Below are 22,609 nucleotides of genomic sequence, written 5' to 3'. Positions count from 1 at the left end.
CTCGTATATAGTGCGACCCCAATCATCGATCTAGAAGTTAGGTGAAAAAAATTAAATCTTGAATATTTCTCTACAAGTTCAGAAATGTTCGACTGCTGAGTCATAACGGCCAAACTAAAAGAGGTACAGCTTTAATAAAAATTGCTTTGCATAGTCTTTTAGATGCCTAATGAGATATATATGGTGCAACCTCAATCATCGATCTAGAAGTTAGGTGAAAAAAAATGAAAACTTAATTAGTTTTCCTCAAACGTTTTAGAAATATTTTGGCTGCTGGTATAACTTCCAAACTAAACGAGGTACAGCTCTACTAAAAGCTGATTTGAATACCCTCTTATATGCTCTATAACTCGTATATAGTGCGATCCCAATCATCGATCTAGAAGTTAGGTGAAAAAAAAAAAAATCTAAAATATTTCCCTTTAAGGTAAGAAATGATCAACTGCTGTGTCATAACGTCCAAACTAAATGAGGCACAGCTCTACTAGAAATTGCTTTGCATAGCCTTTTAGATGCCTAATGAGATTTATATAGTGCAACCCCAATCATCGATCTAGAAGTTAGGTGAAAAAAATTTAAACTTTAATAGTTTTCCTCAAACGTTTTAGAAATATTTTGGCTGCTGGTATAACTTCCAAACTAAACGAGGTACGGCTCTACTAAAAGCAGCTTTGAATACCCCCTTACATGCTCTATTACTCGTATATAGTGCGACCCCAATCATTGATCTAGAAGTTAGGTGAAAAAAATTAAATCTTGAATATTTCTCTACAAGTTCAGAAATGTTCGACTGCTGAGTCATAACGGCCAAACTAAAAGAGGTACAGCTTTACTAAAAATTGCTTTACATAGCCTTTTAGATGCCTAATGAGATTTATATAGTGCAACCTCAATCATCGATCTAGAGGTTAGGTGAAAAAAAATGACAACCTGAATAGTTTTTCTTAAACGTTTTAGAAATATTCTTTTAGATGCCTAATGAGATTTATATAGTGCAACCTCAATCATCGATCTAGAGGTTAGGTGAAAAAAAATGACAACCTGAATAGTTTTTCTTAAACGTTTTAGAAATATTTTGGCTGCTGGTATAACTTCCAAACTAAACGAGGTACAGCTCTACTAAAAGCTGTTTTGAATACCCTCTTACATGCTCTATTACTCGTTTATAGTGCGACCCCAATCATCGATCTAGAAGATAGGTGAAAAAAATTAAATCTTAAATATTTCTCTTTACGGTAATAAAATGTTCGACTGCTGAGTCATAACGTCCAAACTAAACGAGGTACAGCTCTACTAAAACCTGCTCTGCATAACCTTTTAGATGCCTAATAAGACGTATATAGTGCAACTCCAATCATCGATCTAGATGTTAGGTGTAAAAAAATAATACTTTAATAATTTTCCAAAAACATTTTAGAAATATTTTGGCTGCTGATTCATAACGTCCAAACTAAACGAAGTACAGCTCTACCGAAAGCTATTTAAAAATTCGTTTAAACGTTCTATTCCTCGTATATTGTTTGAACCCAATCATCGATCTAGAAGTTAGGTGAAAAAATTTCAATTTTGAATATGTCTCTTTACGGTAAGAAATGTTCGACTGCTGAGTCATAACGTCCGAACTAAACGAGGGACAGCTCTACTAAAACCTGCTTTGCGTAGCCTCTTAGATGCCTAATAAGACGTATACAGTGCAAATCATTGGATTTGAACTATATACGTCTTGTTCGATCGATAATTGTATCGATCTTGAAGTTAGGTGTAAAAATGAAAACTTTAATAGTTTTCCAAAAACATTTAAGAAATATATTGGCTGCTGGTATAACTTCCAAACTAAACGAGGTACAGCTCTACTAAAAGCTGATTTGAATACCATCTTATATGCTCTATAACTCGTATATAGTGCGACCCCAATCATCGATCTAGAAGTTAGGTGAAAAAAATTAAATCTTGAATATTTCTCAACAAGTTCAGAAATGTTCGACTGCTGAGTCATAACGGCCAAACTAAAAGAGGTACAGCTTTAATAAATATTGCTTTGCATAGTCTTTTAGATGCCTAATGAGATATATATGGTGCAACCTCAATCATCGATCAAGAAGTTAGGTGAAAAAAAATGAAAACTTTAATAGTTTTCCTCAAACGTTTTAGAAATATTTTGGCTGCTGGTATAACTTCCAAACTAAACGAGGTACAGCTCTACTAAAAGCTGATTTGAATACCCTCTTATATGCTCTATAACTCGTATATAGTGCGATCCCAATCATCGATCTAGAAGTTAGGTGAAAAAAAAAAATCTTACATATTTCTCTTTAAGGTAAGAAATGATCGACTGCTGTGTCATAACGTCCAAACTAAATGAGGTACAGCTCTACTAAAAATTGCTTTGCATAGCCTTTTAGATGCCTAATGATATTTAAATAATGCAACCTCAATTATCGATCTAGAAGGTTGGTGAAAAAAAATGAAAACTTTAATAGTTTTCCTCAAACGTTTTAGAAATATTTTGGCTGCTGGTATAACTTCCAAACTAAACGAGGTACAGCTCTACTAAAAGCTGCTTTGAATACCTTCTTACATGCTCTATTACTCGTATATAGTGCGACCCCAATCATCGATCTAGAAGTTAGGTGAAAAAAATTAAATCTTAAATATTTCTCTTTAAGGTAAGAAATGTTCGACTGCTGTGTCATAACGTCCAAACTAAACGAGGTACAGCTCTACCAAAAATTGCTTTGCATAGCCTTTTAGATGCCTAATGATATTTAAATAATGCAACCTCAATTATCGATCTAGAAGGTTGGTGAAAAAAAATGAAAACTTTAATAGTTTTCGTCAAACGTTTTAGAAATATATTGGCTGCTGGTATAACTTCCAAACTAAACGAGGTACAGCTCTACTAAAAGCTGATTTGAATACCCTCTTATATGCTCTATAACTCGCATATAGTGCGATCCCAATCATCGATCTAGAAGTTAGGTGAAAAAAATTTAATCTTAAATATTTCTCGTTAAGTTAAGAAATGTTCGACTGCTGTGTCATAACGTCCAAACTAAACGAGGTACAGCTGTACTAAAAATTGCTTTGCATAGCCTTTTAGATGCCTAATGAGATTTATATAGTTCAACCCCAATCATCGATCTAGAAGTTAGGTGAAAAAAAAATGAAAACTTTAATAGTTTTCGTCAAACGTTTTAGAAATATATTGGCTACTGGTATAACTTCCAAACTAAACGAGGTACAGCTCTACTAAAAGCTGCTTTGAATACCCTCTTACATGCTTTATAACTCGTATATAGTGCGATCCCAATCATCGATCTAGAAGTTAGGTGAAAAAAATTAAATCTTGAATATTTCTCTATAAGTTCAGAAATGTTCGACTGCTGAGTCATAACGGCCAAACTAAAAGAAGTACAGCTTTACTAAAAATTGCTTTGCATAGCCTTTTAGATGCCTAATGATATTTAAATAATGCAACCTCAATTATCGATCTAGAAGGTTGGTGAAAAAAATTTAAAACTTTAATAGTTTTCGTCAAACGTTTTAAAAATATATTGGCTGCTGGTATAACTTCCAAACTAAACGAGGTACAGCTCTACTAAAAGCTGATTTGAATACCCTCTTATATGCTCTATAACTCGCATATAGTGCGATCCCAATCATCAATCTAGAAGTTAGGTGAAAAAAATTAAATCTTAAATATTTCTCGTTAAGTTAAGAAATGTTCGACTGCTGTGTCATAACGTCCAAACTAAACGAGGTACAGCTCTACTAAAAATTGCTTTGCATAGCCTTTTAGATGCCTAATGAGATTTATATAGTTCAACCCCAATCATCGATCTAGAAGTTAGGTGAAAAAAAATGAAAACTTTAATAGTTTTCGTCAAACGTTTTAGAAATATATTGGCTACTGGTATAACTTCCAAACTAAACGAGGTACAGCTCTACTAAAAGCTGCTTTGAATACCCTCTTATATGCTCTATAACTCGCATATAGTGCGATCCCAATCATCGATCTAGAAGTTAGGTGAAAAAAATTAAATCTTAAATATTTCTCGTTAAGTTAAGAAATGTTCGACTGCTGTGTCATAACGTCCAAACTAAACGAGGTACAGCTCTACTAAAAATTGCTTTGTATAGCCTTTTAGAGGCCTAATGAGATTTATATAGTGCAACCACAATCATCGATCTAGAAGTTAGGTGAAAAAAAATGAAAACTTTAATAGTTTTCGTCAAACGTTTTAGAAATTTATTGGCTGCTGGTATAACTTCCAAACTAAACGAGGTACAGCTCTACTAAAAGCTGATTTGAATACCCTCTTATATGCTCTATAACTCGTTTATAGTGCGATCCCAATCATCGATCTAGAAGTTAGGTTAAAAAAATTAAATCTTGAATATTTCTCTACAAGTTCAGAAATGTTCGACTGCTAAGTCATAACGGCCAAACTAAAAGAGGTACAGCTTTACAAAAAATTGCTTTGCATAGCCGTTTAGATGCCTTATGAGATTTATATAATGCAACTTCAATCATCGATCTAGAAGGTTGGTGAAAAAAAAATGAAAACCTTATTAGTTTTCCTCAAACGTTTTAAAAATATTTTGGCTGCTGGTATACCTTCCAAACTAAACGAGGTACAGCTCTACTAAAAGCTGCTTTGAATACCCTCTTATATGCTCTATTACTCGTATATAGTGCGACCCCAATCATCGATCGAGAAGTTTAGTAAAAAAAATAATCTTAAATATTTCTCTTTAAGTTAAGAAATGTTCGACTGCTGTGTCATAACGTCCAAACTAAACGAGGTACAGTTCTACTAAAATCTCATTAGACATCTAAAAGGAGATGCAAAGCAGGTGTTAGTGGAGCTGTAACTCGTTTAGTTTGGACGTTATGACTAAGCAGTCTAACATTTCTGAACTTGTAGAGAACTATTTAAGATTTTTTTTTTTTCATCTACTTCTAGATTGATGATTGGGGTCGCACTGTATTCGAGTTAAAGAGCGTTTAAACGAGTATTCAAAACAGCTTTGGTAGATCTGTCCCTCTTTTAGTTTGGACGTTATAGCAGCAGCCAAAATATTTCTCAAATGTTTTTGGAAATCTATTAAAGTTTTCATTTTTACACCTAACTTTTAGACTGATGATTGGATATGCACTATATACGTCTTATTAGGCGTCTAAAAGGCTACGCAAAGCAGGTTTTATTTGGAAGTTATTACTCAGCAGTCGAACATTTCTTAGCTTAAAGTGAAATATTTAAGATTTAATTTTTTTCACCTAACTTCTAGATCAATGATTGGGATCGCACTATATACGAGTAATAGTGCATATAAGAGGGTATTCAAAGCAGCTTTTAGTAGAAATGTACCTCGTTTAGTTTGGACGAATAATTATATAACATAAATATTTCTAAAACGTTTGAGGAAAACTATTAAAGTTTTCATTTTTTTTCACCTAACTTCTAGATCTTAGATTGGGATTGCACTATATAAGTCTCATTAGGCATCTTAAAGGCTATGCAAAGCAATTTTTAGTAAAGCTGTACCTCTTTTAGTTTGGCCGTTATGACACAGCAGTCGAACATTTCGGAACTTGTAGAGACTTATATAAGATTTTTTTTTCACCTACTTCTAGATTGATGATTGTGGTCGTTTTGTATTCGAGTTAAAGAACGTCTCAAAGAGTATTCCAAACAGCTTTTGGTAGAGCTGTCCCTCATTTAGTTTGGACGTTATACCAGCAGCCAAAATATTTCTAAAATGTTTTTGGAAATATATTAAAGTTTTCATTTTTACACCTAACTTCTAGATCGATGATTGGAGTTGCACTATATAAATGTCATTAGGCATATAAAAGGCTATGCAAAGCAATTTTTAGTAGAGCTGTACCTCGTTTAGTTTGGACGTTATGACACAGCAGTCGAACATTTCTTACCTTAAAGAGAAATATTTAAGATTTAATTTTTTTCACCTATCTTCTAGATCGATGATTGGGGTCGCACTATAAACGAGTAATAGAGCATGTATGAGGGTATTCAAAACAGCTTTTAGTAGAGCTGTACCTCGTTTAGTTTGGAAGTTATACCAGCAGCCAAACTATTTCTGAAACGTTTGAGGAAAACTATTAGTATTCATTTTTTTTCACCTAACTTCTAGATCGATGATTGAGGTTGCACTATATAAATCTCATTAGGCATCTAAAAGACTATGCAAAGCATTTTTTAGTAAAGCTGTAACTTATTTAGTTTGGCCGTTATGACTCAGCAGTCGAACATTTCTGAAATTGTAGAGACTTATATATGATTTTTTTTTTCACCTACTTCTAGATTGATGATTTGGGTCGCACTGTATTCGAGTTAAAGAGCGTCTAAACGAGTATTCAAAACAGCTTTGGTAGATCTGTCCCTCTTTTAGTTTGGACGTTATAGCAGCAGCCAAAATATTTCTAAAATGTTTTTGGAAAACTTAAAGAACTCATTTTTTTCACCTCACTTGTAGATCGATGATTGGGGTTGCCCAAAAAAATCTCATTAGGCATCTAAAAGGAGATGCAAAGCAGGTGTTAGTAGAACTGTACCTCGTTTAGTTTGGCCGTTATGACTCAGCAGCCGAACATTTCTGAACTTGTAGAGACTATTTTCACCTACTTCTAGATTGATGATTGGGGTCGCACTGTATTCGAAATAAAGAGCGTCTAAACGAGTTTTCAAAACAGCTTTCCGTAGAGCTGTACCTCGTTTAGTTTGGACGTTATGAATCAGCAGCCAAAATATTTCTAAAATGTTTTTGGAAAACTTAAAGAACTTATTTTTTTACCTCACTTGTAGATCGATGATTGGGGTTGCACTATAAAAATCTCATTAGGCATCTAAAAGGAGATGCAAAGCATGTGTTAGTAGAGCTGTACCTCTTGTAGGTTGGCCGTTATGACCCAGCAGTCGAACATTTCTGAACTTGTAGAGAACTATATAAGTTTTTTTTTTTACCTACTTCTAGATTGATGATTGGGGTCGCAATGTTCGAAATAAAGAGCGTCTAAACGAGTATTGAAAACAGCTATTGGTAGAGCTGTCCCTCGTATAAGGGGTCTAACCATAATATTAAAACAACGGTAGGTGTGATCAAAATACATTTATATGGCACAATGAATATAACCTCTTCTAATCTAACTAACCACACGACAGTAGTGCGCTTAGACAAGCAATTATATTCTGAACTTGTAGAGAAATATTAAAGATTTAATTTTTTTCATCTTACTTCTAGATCGATAATTGGGGTTGCACTATATACGAGTATAAGAGCATATAAGGGGGTATTCAAAGCAGCTTTTAGTAGAGCTGTACCTCGTTTAGTTTGGAAGTTATACCAGCAGCCAAAATATTTCAGAAATCAGAAATCAGAAATCAGAAATCGTTTATTGCGAACCATGGTACATAGTTATTACATTTAAATTATAGAAACACATGGCACCCTGAAAAGGGTATTGCAAGTATTCTAAAACGTTTGAGGAAAACTATTAAGGTTTTCATTTTTTTTCACCTAACCTCTAGATCGATGATTGGGGTTGCACTATATAAATCTCATTAGGCATCTAAAAGGCTATGTAAAGCAATTTTTAGTAAAGCTGTACCTCTTTTAGTTTGGCAGTTATGACTCAGCAGTCGAACATTTCTGAACTTGAAGAGAAATATTCAAGATTTAATTTTTTTCACCTAACTTCTAGATCGATGATTGGGGTCGCACTATATACGACTTATAGAGCATATAAGAGGGTATTCAAATCGACTTTTAGTAGAGCTGTACCACGTTTAGTTTGGAAGTTATACCAGCAGCCAAAATATTTCTAAAACGTTTGAGAAAAACTATTAAAGTTTTCATTTTTTTTTCACCTAACTTCTAGATCGATGATTGGGGTTGCACTATATAAATCTTATTAGGCATCTAAAAGACTATACAAAGCATTTTTTAGTAAAGCTGTACCTCTTTTAGTTTGGCCGTTATGACTCAGCAATCGAACATTTCTGAACTTGTAGAGAAATATTCAAGATTTAATTTTTTTCACCTAACTTCTAGATCGATGATTGGGGTCACACTAAATACGAGTTATAGAGCATATAAGAGGGTATTCAAATCAGCTTTTAGTAGAGCTGTACCTCGTTGAGTTTGGAAGTTATACCAGCAGCCAAAATATTTCTAAAACGTTTGAGGAAAACTATTAAAGTTTTCATTTTTTTTCACCTTACTTCTAGATCGATGATTGGGGTTGCACTATATTAATCTCATTAGGCATCTAAACGGCTATGCAAGGCAATTTTTAGTAGAGCTGTACTTCGTTTATTTTGGACGTTATGACACAGCAGTTGAACATTTCTTACCTTAAAGAAAAATATTTAAGATTTAATTTTTTTTACCTAACTTCTAGATCGATGATTGGGGTCGCATTATATACGAGTAATAGAGCATGTAAGAGGGTATTCAAAACAGCTTTTAGTAGAGCTATACCTCGTTTAGTTTGGAAGTTATACTAGCAGCCAAAATATTTCTAAAACGTTTGAGAAAAACTATTAAAGTTTTCATTTTTTTCACCTAACTTCTAGATCGATGATTGGGGTTGCTTTAAATAAACCTCATTAGGCATCTAAAAGGCTATGCAAAGCAATTTTTAGTAAAGCTGTACCTCTTTTAGTTTGGCCGTTATGACACAGCAGTCGAACATTTCGGAACTTGTAGAGACTTATATAAGATTTTTTTTTCACCTACTTCTAGATTGATGATTTGGGTCTCACTGTATTCGAGTTAAAGAGCGTCTAAACGAGTATTCAAAACAGCTTTGGTAGATCTGTCCCTCTTTTAGTTTGGACGTTATAGCAGCAGCCAAAATATTTCTAAAATGTTTTCAATGTTGCCAAATGCCCTAATACAACGAGACACTGCTGTAACGTAACGTTCCAGCATTTGTGTTATGTATGGTGAGATTTTATATGGACTTCTTAATTTGGTAGGTTAATTTTAGTGTGAAGTTAGCGGCCAAATGTTGGCGGCAGATTGGTGCCAACATTTGGCCGCCAACTTTTGGCCGCTAACTTCACACCGGTCAATAATGTCGTGTGTCTAGATACATTTACACACCTCAACGCCACAATAATGTCGTGTGCCTAAATAAATTTTTGGAACGTTGGTTTGTAAAAAATGTTTGTGAACTCGACTGTACATTGTACTTACATCCAATTTAAACAAAATACGCACCTACGGAGTTCACAAATTTGCCAATGTTCCAAAAATATATAGGTAATAATATAACACGATCGTATCGTCAGTGTCAGACGCGTGTAAATATATTTTGGGAAGTTGGCTTGTAAAGATGTTTGTGAACTCGACTGTACCTAATACAGAAAAACCAGTACCTATTAGCATCTCGTTTACTGTGAACTAGAATAATAACAAACCAAACAACAATGCTCCGCAGGATAAATGGCATAGTTTGTACACTTTGTATGCACGAAGCTCGCTTCGTTAGGCGACTCGTATTATGTAAATCGTGGCTACAAGCCTTACAAATGGGAGCAAAAAGTTGTAACAAGCGCTGTATCGGTTTCGCAGATAACGTATAATGGCTATCTAGATACAAGGGTTGTTAGGCGGTCGGAGGGAAATTATAGTTGCGGGCGGATGGGGATTTGCAATTTACTAATTAAATTAAAAGTAATAATTATAAAGTTAATATACTAACTGACATAAAAATGATAATATAAAAAATTCTCTTGCAGTAGTATCTTTTCTGTCCGTATTTTAGAATACCTACATCCTACATGCTTAGTTTTGAGAAATTTTGCCATGAAATATCTATGTAAGAAGTTGAATATTTTTAAATCGTCCACAATACCATGTCGTCAGCATACTATTCCTAAATCGTCACCTTCTTAACTCATCCCATCCCAGGTCCTCTACATTCCTATTTTGACCATTAGTGTACTGCCTTCTATAAATAAAACAACATTGGCACTTTTCATTTACTTTTGCATTACATTTATTAAGTTTTTTTGGTCTGTCATTTTTACCTCCACCATATAGGAATGTGAACAAGATTGGAAAGTGACAATGACAAGCTAAGAAGGTGACAAAATAGGATTGTGGACGAAGCGGTCCTGAGCCTTATCCGTTTAGAATACTTCAGTATCTTGGAAATAGAAAAAGAAAGAGTATAAGTATAGTCATATTCCTAAAATCCAAATAATTTTCTTAAAGTTATCAGATTTATCCAAAACACGATATATGGCAAAATGATTATAGTACATTTTGTTGCAAGTTACAAATTTGCTCGAAGTTTAATTTTTTTCAACTTTACTTCTACAGTATTTATTTCTACCAACAAGCGCATTCCTAGCCGTCAAGTTTTAAAATCCTAGTTTAAGGCGATTGAAACCCGTCCGCTATACCATCCCACTGAGCAAGCTCAAGTCGTTTGTAACGCGAGATGATTGCACCCCAGAGTGTTCACAATTTGCCAGCACAAAATAAACCAGCCCGACCCATTCCACTCCCACCGCAGCTATCCATAAAAGACGCTGAAAGTTGCTATAACGAGCCTGGTGTTATTGCGTTCGAGAATGACCGCAAGCGATCGTTTGCCTTGGACAAACCAATAAAAGTGGTGCCTATTAACGCGTAGTCGTTATCTGGGCAGCGCATTGCATTGTAGAATTTGTAGTCGAGATGTGAAACCTAAGGCCCTAATATAATGCTACGTATATTGCTAAACATCCTAAAATTGACTGGGAGACGTATCAAGTGTACCAACCAATTGACTCTCTCGGAGGCCAAAACAAAATAAAAATCTCATCTTAGCATTTGTATATCCCGGCAGCATCCTCAGCTAACGCTTTGGAGACCGGTGGTCTGATCAGCTGAAAAATTGAATGAAAAAACCGTCCTTAAAAATAATCTAAGAATTTGCCAAAACTGCAATAAACTAACTAACTCTAACACTCTATGTAGGTATGGTGGATTGGATACATGGATGTATCTTCAGGTCACATAAAAACTGGTCGTTATAAAGCGACTGCTCGAACATCAATTGGAACGCGTTCTGTATTAACTGGTTCCGTGCACTAGGCGCTTCCCAGTACAGATCGATCAATATTTATCAGTTCAAAGGAAACACAATGAGGCGGACAATTAATTCGGTTAACTTACTGGTGACTTAACGATACAGAACGAATGCTTTGCTATTTTTAACTGGAACTCAACTGTAAATAAAAGGGCGTATATTTCTTATGGTTGTAGGTAGGTATTCTATTTAAAAAAATACATCAGCATTTATTATTTATGCGTTATGCATCGCTTTGTTAGCTCTTAAAATAGACACCACAATATTAAGGAATACCGTACGTTTATTAATGCAGTTCGTTAAACAAGTTTTATTTAAACGTCGGCTTCCAATCGTTCATTCCCTCCCCATCATGTGAGCTGATCGAACTGAGCGACGATACAACATGTAACACGTCCAATCTTGAGCTTCGCCACCACATCAATCTTTCCTTCTACTGAGCTTGTTCAGCCTGTTATTCTCATAACTCTCGAATCAATCACTTGAAGCGAGCCAGGTATCTTTGACCTTTGATTACGCATTTCTTAGTTCATCTTGAGGACTACTCTTAAGCGAGTGCCCGGTACAAAATGGGAATAAACAGTCCTCAAACGATGCCCGATGATAAATCGATAATTAACACGGACCAAAATGTTGCGTAAAATCAGAAATATGCTTTACAGTACATATGGGGCTACTTTATAGCACTAGTGCGAGAAGTAGCATATTATGTTACTGTGTCGAACATTTAAAGGGCCATATGTACTGTAAAACGTTGTACGATACATGTGCGAATAGGTAATTCGCAACTCGTGTCGATTTAAAACACTCCCTTCGGTCGTGTTTTAATTTATCGCCACTCGTTTCGAATTTCCTATTTTTCGCACTTGTATCGTAATGTACTATTTTCTTTGTATCTTCCAAATCGGTAAAGACAGTTAGTTGCGATATTTCTTGCAATTTATGCACCCCATAAACAATGTTAAAAGCGCGAGTATGTTAACGATGCTGCAGTCATTACCTAATTAAACTTGTCAAAACTAAAGCTCTAAAAGATAAAATACGATGTCTTCATGTCCATGTCATGCACATAACATCTTATTCCCTGGCGATAATCTTATTACCGAATTTTGCGTAGTCGGGTCATAAATTTTAATTTCAGTTACATGCACCAAAATATTGTGCTGTTTTTACGCATAGTCATGCATCTATGTTTTATGCCAAATATAATATTAGAATCGGCACATTAATTACAAACACAGATCTCTGTCAGAGCGGCGCATAACAGAAATAGTGCATCCTGTTTCGTCCGATGCGTGCGCTCAAGTACTCCTAATATAGGATGAGACTGCCATGGGATTAAAAGTAGATATATCTACTTACTTGCAGTACTTTCGTATGTAGGTAGAGTATAGTAATGGTGAATATACTTAAATCCATTCCATAAGTAGTTATTAGAAGGCGGCAATTCGTAGGACTTAAACAAAAAAATTGCTGGCTACTAAATTTTTGTTACGAAAGGATAATTATGTAATCTACCGTGTCATACAATTTATTTATTTTTAGAAGAAATGACATCAAACAGCAGATCAATAAAAGCGTGGCTTATCTACTGAATTAATCCAGGTGCTGAAGCTTGATTGCAACAACTCAAGTGCTGAAGCTTGAGCAGGTGCTGATGTCTGATTCTCCCGTCTTTGTTAATGGTTGATCAGGCTTTTAAAACACATCTTTCAAGGCATAATGTGTGACACAAAAATCTCAAATAACGCGTGTCGCTGGAAACCAGCCTGTATGTCGTCAAGCTTCGTCGACTCGTCGTACACGATTTGGACGGATAATCGATTTTACGAGCTCCCGAAATAGTCGTCCCTTCGGCAGCATTCATCATCAGCGCACACGCATGGACTGTATTCACTGCTTACCCTGTACGAGAATTGAAAACTCAGAAAAACCAATATATAATGCACTCTACGATCATGTACAGTTTAGGGATCACTAGGTCATGTTAAACTGGTTCTCCCGAGAACTAAATTGACCGCGTCCGCGAAATGATAACACTACCAACGCATGAATCGTATTCTAATCGCTAACCAAGCCTAAAGCGTTCGCTTCAAGTTGCCAGTCGAAATCAAATATAGGTAACTTATTCAGAAATCGCACTTATACTAGTTCACTTTAGTTGAAAGTTTGTGCGATAGGATTAAACGACTGTGCAAGCATAAGCTGGCTTAAGCAGGTTGTGGGCTTGGGCGCTGGGGCAGGACTTGATACTTCCTGACTGACCGCTCTGACAGCCTTTCAACCAACATTTTCACCTGAAGTCCTCCTCCATTTAGCTTTGTTCTTAAACAACAGATCTTCTATACATACACACACCTTTTTATAATATATTTATTTGTCCTGCTGATTTGCTCCAAGACAACATTTTAATGCTTTATTAAGACGCAAAGAAATAAAACATCCTTTCAGCTATGTGATTGAAAATTTCCTTGCCATAAGTAACATTTATTTATAGCGGATAACATCAAAACATTTTACGATTATTATAGCTTGTATCGTGATATTTATAACAGGATGCGTTATAATGAAAAACTGCACCGATCACTACGTAACGGAAACGATCCAGCAACCATATATCATACGCTGAATAATCTGGAATACACTTCCTAAACACGAACGTATTTTACGCATTCGAATTTACTCCATGGCATAAAATATATTCTGCCGCGCAGACATTTAAGGCGGGACCAGAATAGCGCCCGTGTAAGGCAATTAATGGGTACATTCACCTAAATAGTTCAGGGGGTTTATTGTTACGATTGGAGACAATGTAGACACTACCTAATTTTGCTGACGGTGGTCAATATTAATCCCTTTAATTGGTAATTTCCCGTTTCCTGAACAACCGAACACCCTAATATCCAGGCTCCAGGCGACCTAACTGCGTTAAGAGCCCTTAATCCTTGGAGCGTTCTCCGATTTCACGAAATAACGCTCGATAGATGGCGTTGGCGCTCGGTACGCGAGCGCCGGCAACGCGACGCGCGTTTCAATGCAGACTAGAATAATCTTGATAGTTTTCAATATAATTTCAAGCAACATTAATTTTAGTGTTATATGATATCATATGGGCACTCTTTATTTTATTTTATATGCACAGTACTTTTTTTTATGTACACTACTACCAAGTGTACAGACTACAGAGTGTACTATAACCCTTGCTCTTTATTCTGTCTCTTTCACACCAATGGAAAATAAAGAAGTTAGTAAATGACTGCAGGTATAAATAAAGTATATTAGTGCAATAGAGAGACAGATAGTGTTTCGTTGTCGTATCGTAAACGATTGGCATGTTGTCCACACACTTGCTTGGTGCCTAGCCAAAATACCAATCGTTTGCGTATATTAGTGCGATAGAGAGACAGTAGTGTTTCGTTGTCGTATCGTAAACGATTGGCATGTTGGCTACGCACCCATGATACCTAGCCAAGAAGCCAATCGATTGCGCATATTAGTGCGATAGAGAGACAGATAGTGTTTCCTTGTCGTATCGTAAACGTTTGGCATGTTGGCTACGCACCCATGCTGCCCAGGCAAGATGCCAATCGTTTGTGCATATTAGTACGAGAGAGAGACAGTGTTTCGTTGTCGTATCGATTGGCACGGTGGCTACGCACCCATGCTGCCTAGTCAAGATGCCAATCGTTTGCGCACATTAGTGCTATAGAGTTTCAGTGTTATTTGAAATCACGTTAGGGTTTGTATTATTATTTATGACCCGAATGAAGTCCATCCAGGTTCTTATGACGGAGTCAGGAGTTGGTCACCAGAACTCCTAATCTACTCATTATAATTCCATCGTGCTTGGGCTCAAAAGATTTGCCCTGACGAACACCATCGATCTAGATGAGGTCCAGGGTCTCATGACGGAGTCAGGAGTTGGTCATCAGAACTCCCCAGAACTCCTAATCTACTCATCATAACTCCATCGAGTTTGGGCTCAATAGATTTACCCTGATGAGCACCATCAATCTAGATGAAGTCCAGGGTCTCATGATGGAGTCAGGAGTAGGTCACTAGAACTCCTAATCTACTCATTATAATTCCATCGTATTTGGGCTCAATAGATTTGCCCTGACGAGTACCATCGATCTAAATGAAGTCCAGGGTCTCATGATGGAGTCAGGAGTTGGTCACCAGAACTCCTAATCTACTCATTATAATTCCATCGTGTTTGGGCTCAAAAGATTTGCCCTGACGAGTACCATCGATCTAGATGAAGTCCAGGGTCTCATGATGGAGTCAGGAGTTGGTCACCAGAACTCGTAATCTACTCATCATAACTCCATCGTGTTTGGGCTCAATAGATTTGCCCTCACGAGCACCATCAATCTAGATGATGTTCAGGGTCTCATGATGGAGTCAGGAGTTGGTCACTAGAACTCCTAATCTACTCATTATAATTCCATCGTGTTTGGGCTCAAAAGATTTGCCCTGACGAGTACCATGGATCTAGATGAAGTCCAGGGGCTCATGATGGAGTCAGGAGTTGGTCACCAGAACTCCTAATCTACTCATTATAATTCCATCGTGTTTGGGCTCAAAAGATTTGCCCTGACGAGTACCATCGATCTAGATGAAGTCCAGGGTCTCATGATGGAGTCAGGAGTTGGTCACCATAATTCCTAATCTACTCATCATAACTCCATCGTGTTTGGGCTCAATAGATTTACCCTCACGAGCACCATCAATCTAGATGATGTTCAGGGTCTCATGATGGAGTCAGGAGTTGGTCACCAGAACTCTTAATCTATTTATCATAACTCCATCGTGTTTGGGCTCAATAGATTTACCCCGACAAGCACCATCAAATTACCATTATGATGAATAGATTAGGAGTTCTGGTGACCAACTCCTGAGTCCATCATGAGACCCTCGACTTAATCTAGATCGATGGTACTCGTCAGGGCAAATCTTTTGAGCCCAAACACGATGGAGTTATGATGAATAGACTAGGAGTTCTGGTGACCAACTCCTGAGTCCATCATGAGACCCTGGACCTGATCTAGATTGATGGTGCTCGTCAGGGCAACTCTATTGAGCCCAAACACGATGGAGTTATGATGAGTAGATTAGGAGTTCTGGTGACCAACTCCTGACTCCATCATGAGACCCTGGACCTCATCTAGGTCGATGGTGCTCGTCATGGCAAATCTCATGAGCCCAAACACGTTGGAATTATAATGAGTAGATTAGGAGTTCTAGTGACCAACTCCTGACTCCATCATGAGACCCTGGACTTTATCTAGATTGATGATGCTCGTCAGGGCAAATCTATTTAGCCCAAACACGATGAGGTTATGATGAGTAGTTTAGGAGTTCTGGTGAGCAACTCCTGACTCCATCATGAGACCCTGGACCTCATCTAGATCGATGGTGTTCATCAGGGCAAATCTATTGAGCCCAAACACGATGGAGTTATGATGAGTAGATTAGGAGTTCTGGTGACCAACTCCTGACTCCATCATGAGACCCTGGACCTCATCTAGGTCGATGGTGTTCGTCAGGGCAAATCTATTGAGCCCAAACACGATGGAGTTATGATGAGTAGATTAGGAATTATGGTGACCAACTCCTGACTCCATCATGAGACCCTGGACTTCATCTAGATCGATGGTACTCGTCAGGGCAAATCTTTTGAGCCCAAACACGATGGAATTATAATGAGTAGATTAGGAGTTCTGGTGACCAACTCCTGACTCCATCATAAGACCCTGGACCTCATCTAGATCGATGGTGTTCGTCAGGGCAAATCTATTGAGCCCAAACACGATGGAGTTATGATGAGTAGATTAGGAGTTCTAATGACCAACTCCTGACTCAATCATAAGACCCTGGACCTCATCTAGATCGATGGTGTTCGTCAGGGCAAATCTATTGAGCCCAAACACGATGGAGTTATGATGAGTAGATTAGGAGTTCTAATGACCAACTCCTGACTCAATCATAAGACCCTGGACCTCATCTAGATTGATGGTGCTCGTCAGGGCAACTCTATTGAGCCCAAACACGATGAGGTTATGATGAGTAGATTAGGAGTTCTGGTGACCAACTCCTGACTCCATCATGAGACCCTGGGCCTCATCTAGATCTATGGTGCTCGTCAGGGCAAATCTTTTGAGCCCAAACACGATGGAATTATAATGAGTAGATTAGGAGTTCTAGTGACCAACTCCTGACTCCATCATGAGACCCTGGACTTTATCTAGATTGATGGTGCTCGTCAGGGCAAATCTATTGAGCCCAAACACGATGGCGTTATGATAAGTAGATTAAGAGTCCTGGTGACCAACTCCTGACTCGCCATGAGAACTTGGACTTCATCCGGGTCAAAAATAATAATGCAAATGCAAACCCTAACGTAATTTCAAGTAAAAATGCGTTTTTCAGAAAATCGTAGCCAAATAACACTAGACCCTACTCATAGTGTTGTGTTCCTGCCGGTGAGTAAGGTTGCCAGAGCTCAACGAGGGGAGGGAGGGGGTTAGAGTCGGCAACGCGCATGTAACTCCTCTGGAGTTGCAGGCGTACATAGGCTACGGATACTGCTTACCATGAGGCGGGCCGTAAGCTTGTTTGCCACCGACGTAGTATAAAAAAAGGACCACTGAAAATCCATCAATAAGCGAGAGTCTGTTAAGCATAATGTAAAAAATGAACTTTTATTAAGATTTTCTAATCGCAGTATATAGCACTTCTCGGAACTTCGTAGCTGATTACGATCGCAACGAATGCCTGACAACCGAGCACAGGTCCGTCCTCTAAGCGCGCTCCGCGCGGACTGAGAGCGGGGCGTCGCTGCTGCGTGATTTATACGTGTTTTAAAAAAATATAAATTTACGGCACTGTAGGTCCCATAGTTATGATTTTTTTTTTATAGGTTAACATAAAGTTACAGTTTGCTATAATATTATTTTTAAAGCAAAATATGCGTACAATTTGCGGAAAAAAAATATAATAAAACCCTGTTTTCGCCAAAAAAATGAAGAAAACTCGGAAGGTATTTTATCAGTTTTTTCAAATGAATCTTCGATTGTTAATCATTCCAGCCCCTCGTACGAGATATGTTGAATCAAATTGTAGTCATTCATGTACCAAATGATTCTTGTTTACAGCAAAATTGAGAACCGAAACGCCACATCTCACTGCAAAATTTGGAAAAGACTCCCAAAAAAACTCATTAAAAAAGAGGTTTAAAAGAGAAAATGAAAATTTGAACTGTTGGAGCCGCTAGTTTAGGAAACGATTATTTAAGTACGTTACCAGTTTTTGAATAAATACTAATAGTTACGTCGTAATCTTGAATGAAAAAGGAAGCATTTTACAAAATACGCTCGTCTGTAGGAATAAGGACTCTTAAGTTAACAAATGACAGTTGAACGCCATAAATGCCGGCACAAACTCAGCGAAAAGTCGTTTGCAAGAAGCAGTAAAAACGATTGTAAATATAATTACACCGGCAGAACATTACGGGTATAGTTGGAGTTAATCTTCCGTGGATTATCTCCGCAGCTGACAGCGCAAAAGGTCGAAGGTGCGAGCTTGGGGCGGCACGGTGACGTTTACGAGCCGCATTTGAAATAAGAAGACGATTGTAATGGCTGTGTGTGTGGGCCCATCACCCAGCCGCTTTTAGTGTGAAAAAGTTTAGACACATCTTGTTGTTTTTTTTTAGGTATCATTGGGGTTAGCAATGTTAGCATGAGTCAAGAATGTTTTTCGCGCACGTGTTTTGAATTCGAGTCAACAACATGTCTGTTTGTCTTCCGGCTTGTCTGTATGTTCGCGAATTACGAATTATCTACATACATGCATGGATGGTCCTAAGAACTCCTTTCAATCATGATACCATACATAGGTTGTGTAATGGGCGCGGTAACTAGACACCGTGCATTGAGCCCAAGGCAATGTCTTGTCTATTCAGTGAGGACTTTGTCTGTAATTAAATGCAAATGATAATGATATGTTTGTATATCCTAATGTAGGTTAAGTGAAGTTAGTGAATCGCTTGAAATATAATAGCCACTCAGTGAGAATAAATGGAATATTTCATTGGTCTGAAATTGACTATAAATAGGTATGTTTTGGGTTCGCAAAGTGTTGATGTAGAATGCGAACCATTATTCTTCACAAGATAACCTTATCGTTTAATGGCCACTTGATCCTCGACATGTTGCCGCTTTAAAAGGAAAATAAAAGCGTTTTAAAAGCGTCTGTCTGTTCACGCCTCGACCGTAATAACATTTGCATTTACCGGTCTTATGATTAAACTAATTTGGTTTCCTAATAATAGCATAGTAGTGTTTCATACCTATTTCCTGCAGTAAATAATATAAGAGGGCGTTTATTTCGTCATGTTTCCAGAAACTCGACCCTAAAGTACCGTTTCCTTATGATCTATGAAAGGCATTTGCCTTTCAAATTATGGTTACGAATCACACGCTCTCACCTTTCCTCTCCACACATAATTGCGCCTCCTTCAAAGAACCAGCACCTAATTATCACAATGCAAATCGTACAAACATTAGTAAAATGTTGGCCAACATGTGTTACTGGCGGAGGCCGGATCAAACATGCGAGCAGCCGAGCAAACAGTCGTGTTTGGACTATCGCCACTTTCGGTTCTGTTCAAATAGGGTCCGTTGTTTGTTCAAGTGTACCTTCACGCCACTGCGGAGCTCGGCACCGGCTTTCTAAGGTCCCTGCGTATCCTTTGAAACCAACCGATAGTATACATCGGACTTAGGGATTCTGATCGCGGCGGGCTTATCTTACGCTGGTCTGGGACGACACCTTTCTTGTTCTTGGGCTGGATTTACCTGTCAGAGGTTTTAACTTTTAACAAGCTAAGTATGGGGTGACATGGGCCATAATTTACGCAGCTAACTCCAACAAGGTTTTACGGGGATCAATTTAAAGCCGACGCTGGTGCAAGAACCTGGCCGGGGCAATCAAACTAGTTAACACCAGCGATCAACGTAGTTTATTGCGGAACATAAAAGACCGGACGATCGGTATCATGCGCTACTGTCTCATAGGCTTATTCGCTTACGTAAATAGACCATCTCTAGTATCTAAATTAACAATTTGTGAAAGATTCTCGTGCCATTTGCCGTGTGGATAAACGTAGACTATGTCCCCCAATTAATTCTTGATACCTGGGTAAAGCTAGCAATTTCCTTATACACCTGCCTTTACAGCTGATTGTTTGCAAGGTACTCGTTTATTGAGTTTTTAATTGCGTTAACAAGAAGCTATCAGCCTGTCGGGTTGTATTTTATTCTTTAATTTTGAAACTCAGTTATGGTTCGTGACGAGTTGAAATTAAAGTTGGTGTGGCAGGCAATTGACCTTAGCGTGATAGTTGACGATACCCTTGATACCTATAAGTAACCTATATAAATACCAAGTAATATCGATTGTGAAATGTCGTAATGATGAAGGATGCGTTGCTGATAAGTAGGTATGCCTTACAACGAGAGTGACTGATGGAATGATTGTTGACTTTCTGAATAATATTAACCAACATTCATTCACAATTAATTATTGTGAATCATCATCATGCACAATTATTTATTTTAAATTCTTCGCCGCCATCGGAACCAAGTTTCTTAGTAGAAACTAGGAACATTTAATGGGTAGGTGTAGTCATAGGGATTGTAGCTATGCCAATTGGAGATAGACTACAAAATAAAAAGGGCTTGAAAAATCCAATGCAATAATACTGTCTTCAACAATATCTTGCCTTACCTTACCTATTTTTTGTTTGTTACTTGGTTTGTATATTGACTGAATGTATTACAGAAGCCACTTGGCCTACTTTAATAAGCTCGAATAACGTGTCGCTGTCCGTGTGTTAAAAATGCAATAAGAACCTGTTTCATATTCATAGCTAGTGAATAAACGATATTCAGTCTTAATAAACGTTTTATATTTGTATAGATCTGAGACTCCAAACTCAGCAACCAAAGCAATGCAATCTGCTTCAGTGCCACCTAACTACGATTAATCTTAGGTACTAAATTTCGTTTCTTTTCCTTCCAGGTGGGTCGTGGTCGCAGGCGCGTGGCGCGCGAGTGTGCTGCGCCCGCCGAGCGGCACCGGCCGCGGCGACCACTCGTCGCTGCTGCAGCTGGCGGCGTGGGGAGTGCCCGCGGCGCTGGCCGCCGCCGTGCTCGTCACTAGGGACGTCGACGCTGATGAACTTACTGGTAAGGATACTTTCCATTATAGAAGACTCACTGAAAGCGAGCTGTTGTAGGAAAACATTAAGCTTTGGGGAAACTAACGCCAAGGGACTGGCTTACTCTGATTGCATGCTTCAAATGCGATTATTATCGAACGTTAAACCTAACTCCTCATAGAATACTACGTTTATTGGGATGAGTAGAGTTTTACACATGCCCATCCTCAGATAGCCATTTCTTAGGTTAAAGTAAAGTAAAGTAGGGTAAAGTAATACATACAATACACATAATATATATTTAGAACCGGACGAAACCTAATACGTATGTTCTCTTTAGTTCGTCATTGGCTCTATCTAGCAAGAAACCTTTTAATAAAGCTTACGACTTAAGAGCCTAGTCTATCCCTTCGATACTGTCTATGACATGACTTTCTTACACAAGAAAGAAACAGCCCATAGTTAACATTACAAACATGGCGACCGCTCCTATATATCGGCACGCAATCTATCGAGGTATTTTCGTTTTTACAACTGACTCCTCGTTCCCATTTCTCCGGCTGGTCATTAACTTGCCTCAAAGAGGCAATTCATCACAAGAACTCGTCATAGGTACCTCGATCATCTTTATCGGGAGGTAGGTTGATAACATTATAAGGAGCGGCCATTTACGGTAAACGCTGTTGATGTTGGCTCATGAATACATATGAAATAAAGATAACGAAAAGAAACAGTTGTCAAGTAACAGCTTTTCAAAATTCCATTTTACTTTTTTTGCTAAAAGTCGATATACTTGCTTGGGTAAGGCAACTCATAGGCACCTTTATACGGACAATAGACGTTACAGGACGAAGTTGACGTGCGCAGGCACTTGTAAGCAACAAAGAAACCTGGGATTTCCAATTGAATTGACCGATTGTTTTCGATTTCCGAATCAATATGTTCTAATACATATCCGTATCGAAACACCACAATGCGAGAATGGCAATTCTCAGAGTCCTTTCTTATTTTGTTTGATCGGCGGCGCGCACAAAGCGATTAAATCTGGTACGAGAGCGCAGGAGCACGCATTCATACTATAATGGCATTCAGTGTTTGTATGAAGTATACCGCCTCATTGTAGTCGCAACGAACTCATTAAGACATATGCGAGGCTAGGGAAATATAAGGGATTATTGAAAAGACGTTGGCAAATAACGATCCTAAATCGGAAACAACTTAGTGTTGCTACTGCAACAACGATATCTTTTGTTTTCACTTTTGTACTTACCTAA

General features: G+C 37.8%; 1 protein-coding gene across 1 annotated transcript in view; it reads left to right on the top strand.

The window, feature by feature from the left end:
- Positions 1-22,609, top strand: part of LOC133526440 (frizzled-4) — a 76,971-nt gene that overhangs the window by 50,303 nt on the left and 4,059 nt on the right. Inside the window, exon 2 of the mRNA XM_061863072.1 lies at positions 21,197-21,363. Coding sequence (XP_061719056.1) covers positions 21,197-21,363 — 167 coding nt within the window. The remainder of the gene's footprint in view (positions 1-21,196; positions 21,364-22,609) is intronic.

This window comes from Cydia pomonella, chromosome 16 (assembly GCF_033807575.1).
Source record: "Cydia pomonella isolate Wapato2018A chromosome 16, ilCydPomo1, whole genome shotgun sequence".
Classification (NCBI taxonomy): domain Eukaryota; kingdom Metazoa; phylum Arthropoda; class Insecta; order Lepidoptera; family Tortricidae; genus Cydia; species Cydia pomonella.
This window is presented reverse-complemented; position numbering and strand designations above follow the sequence as displayed.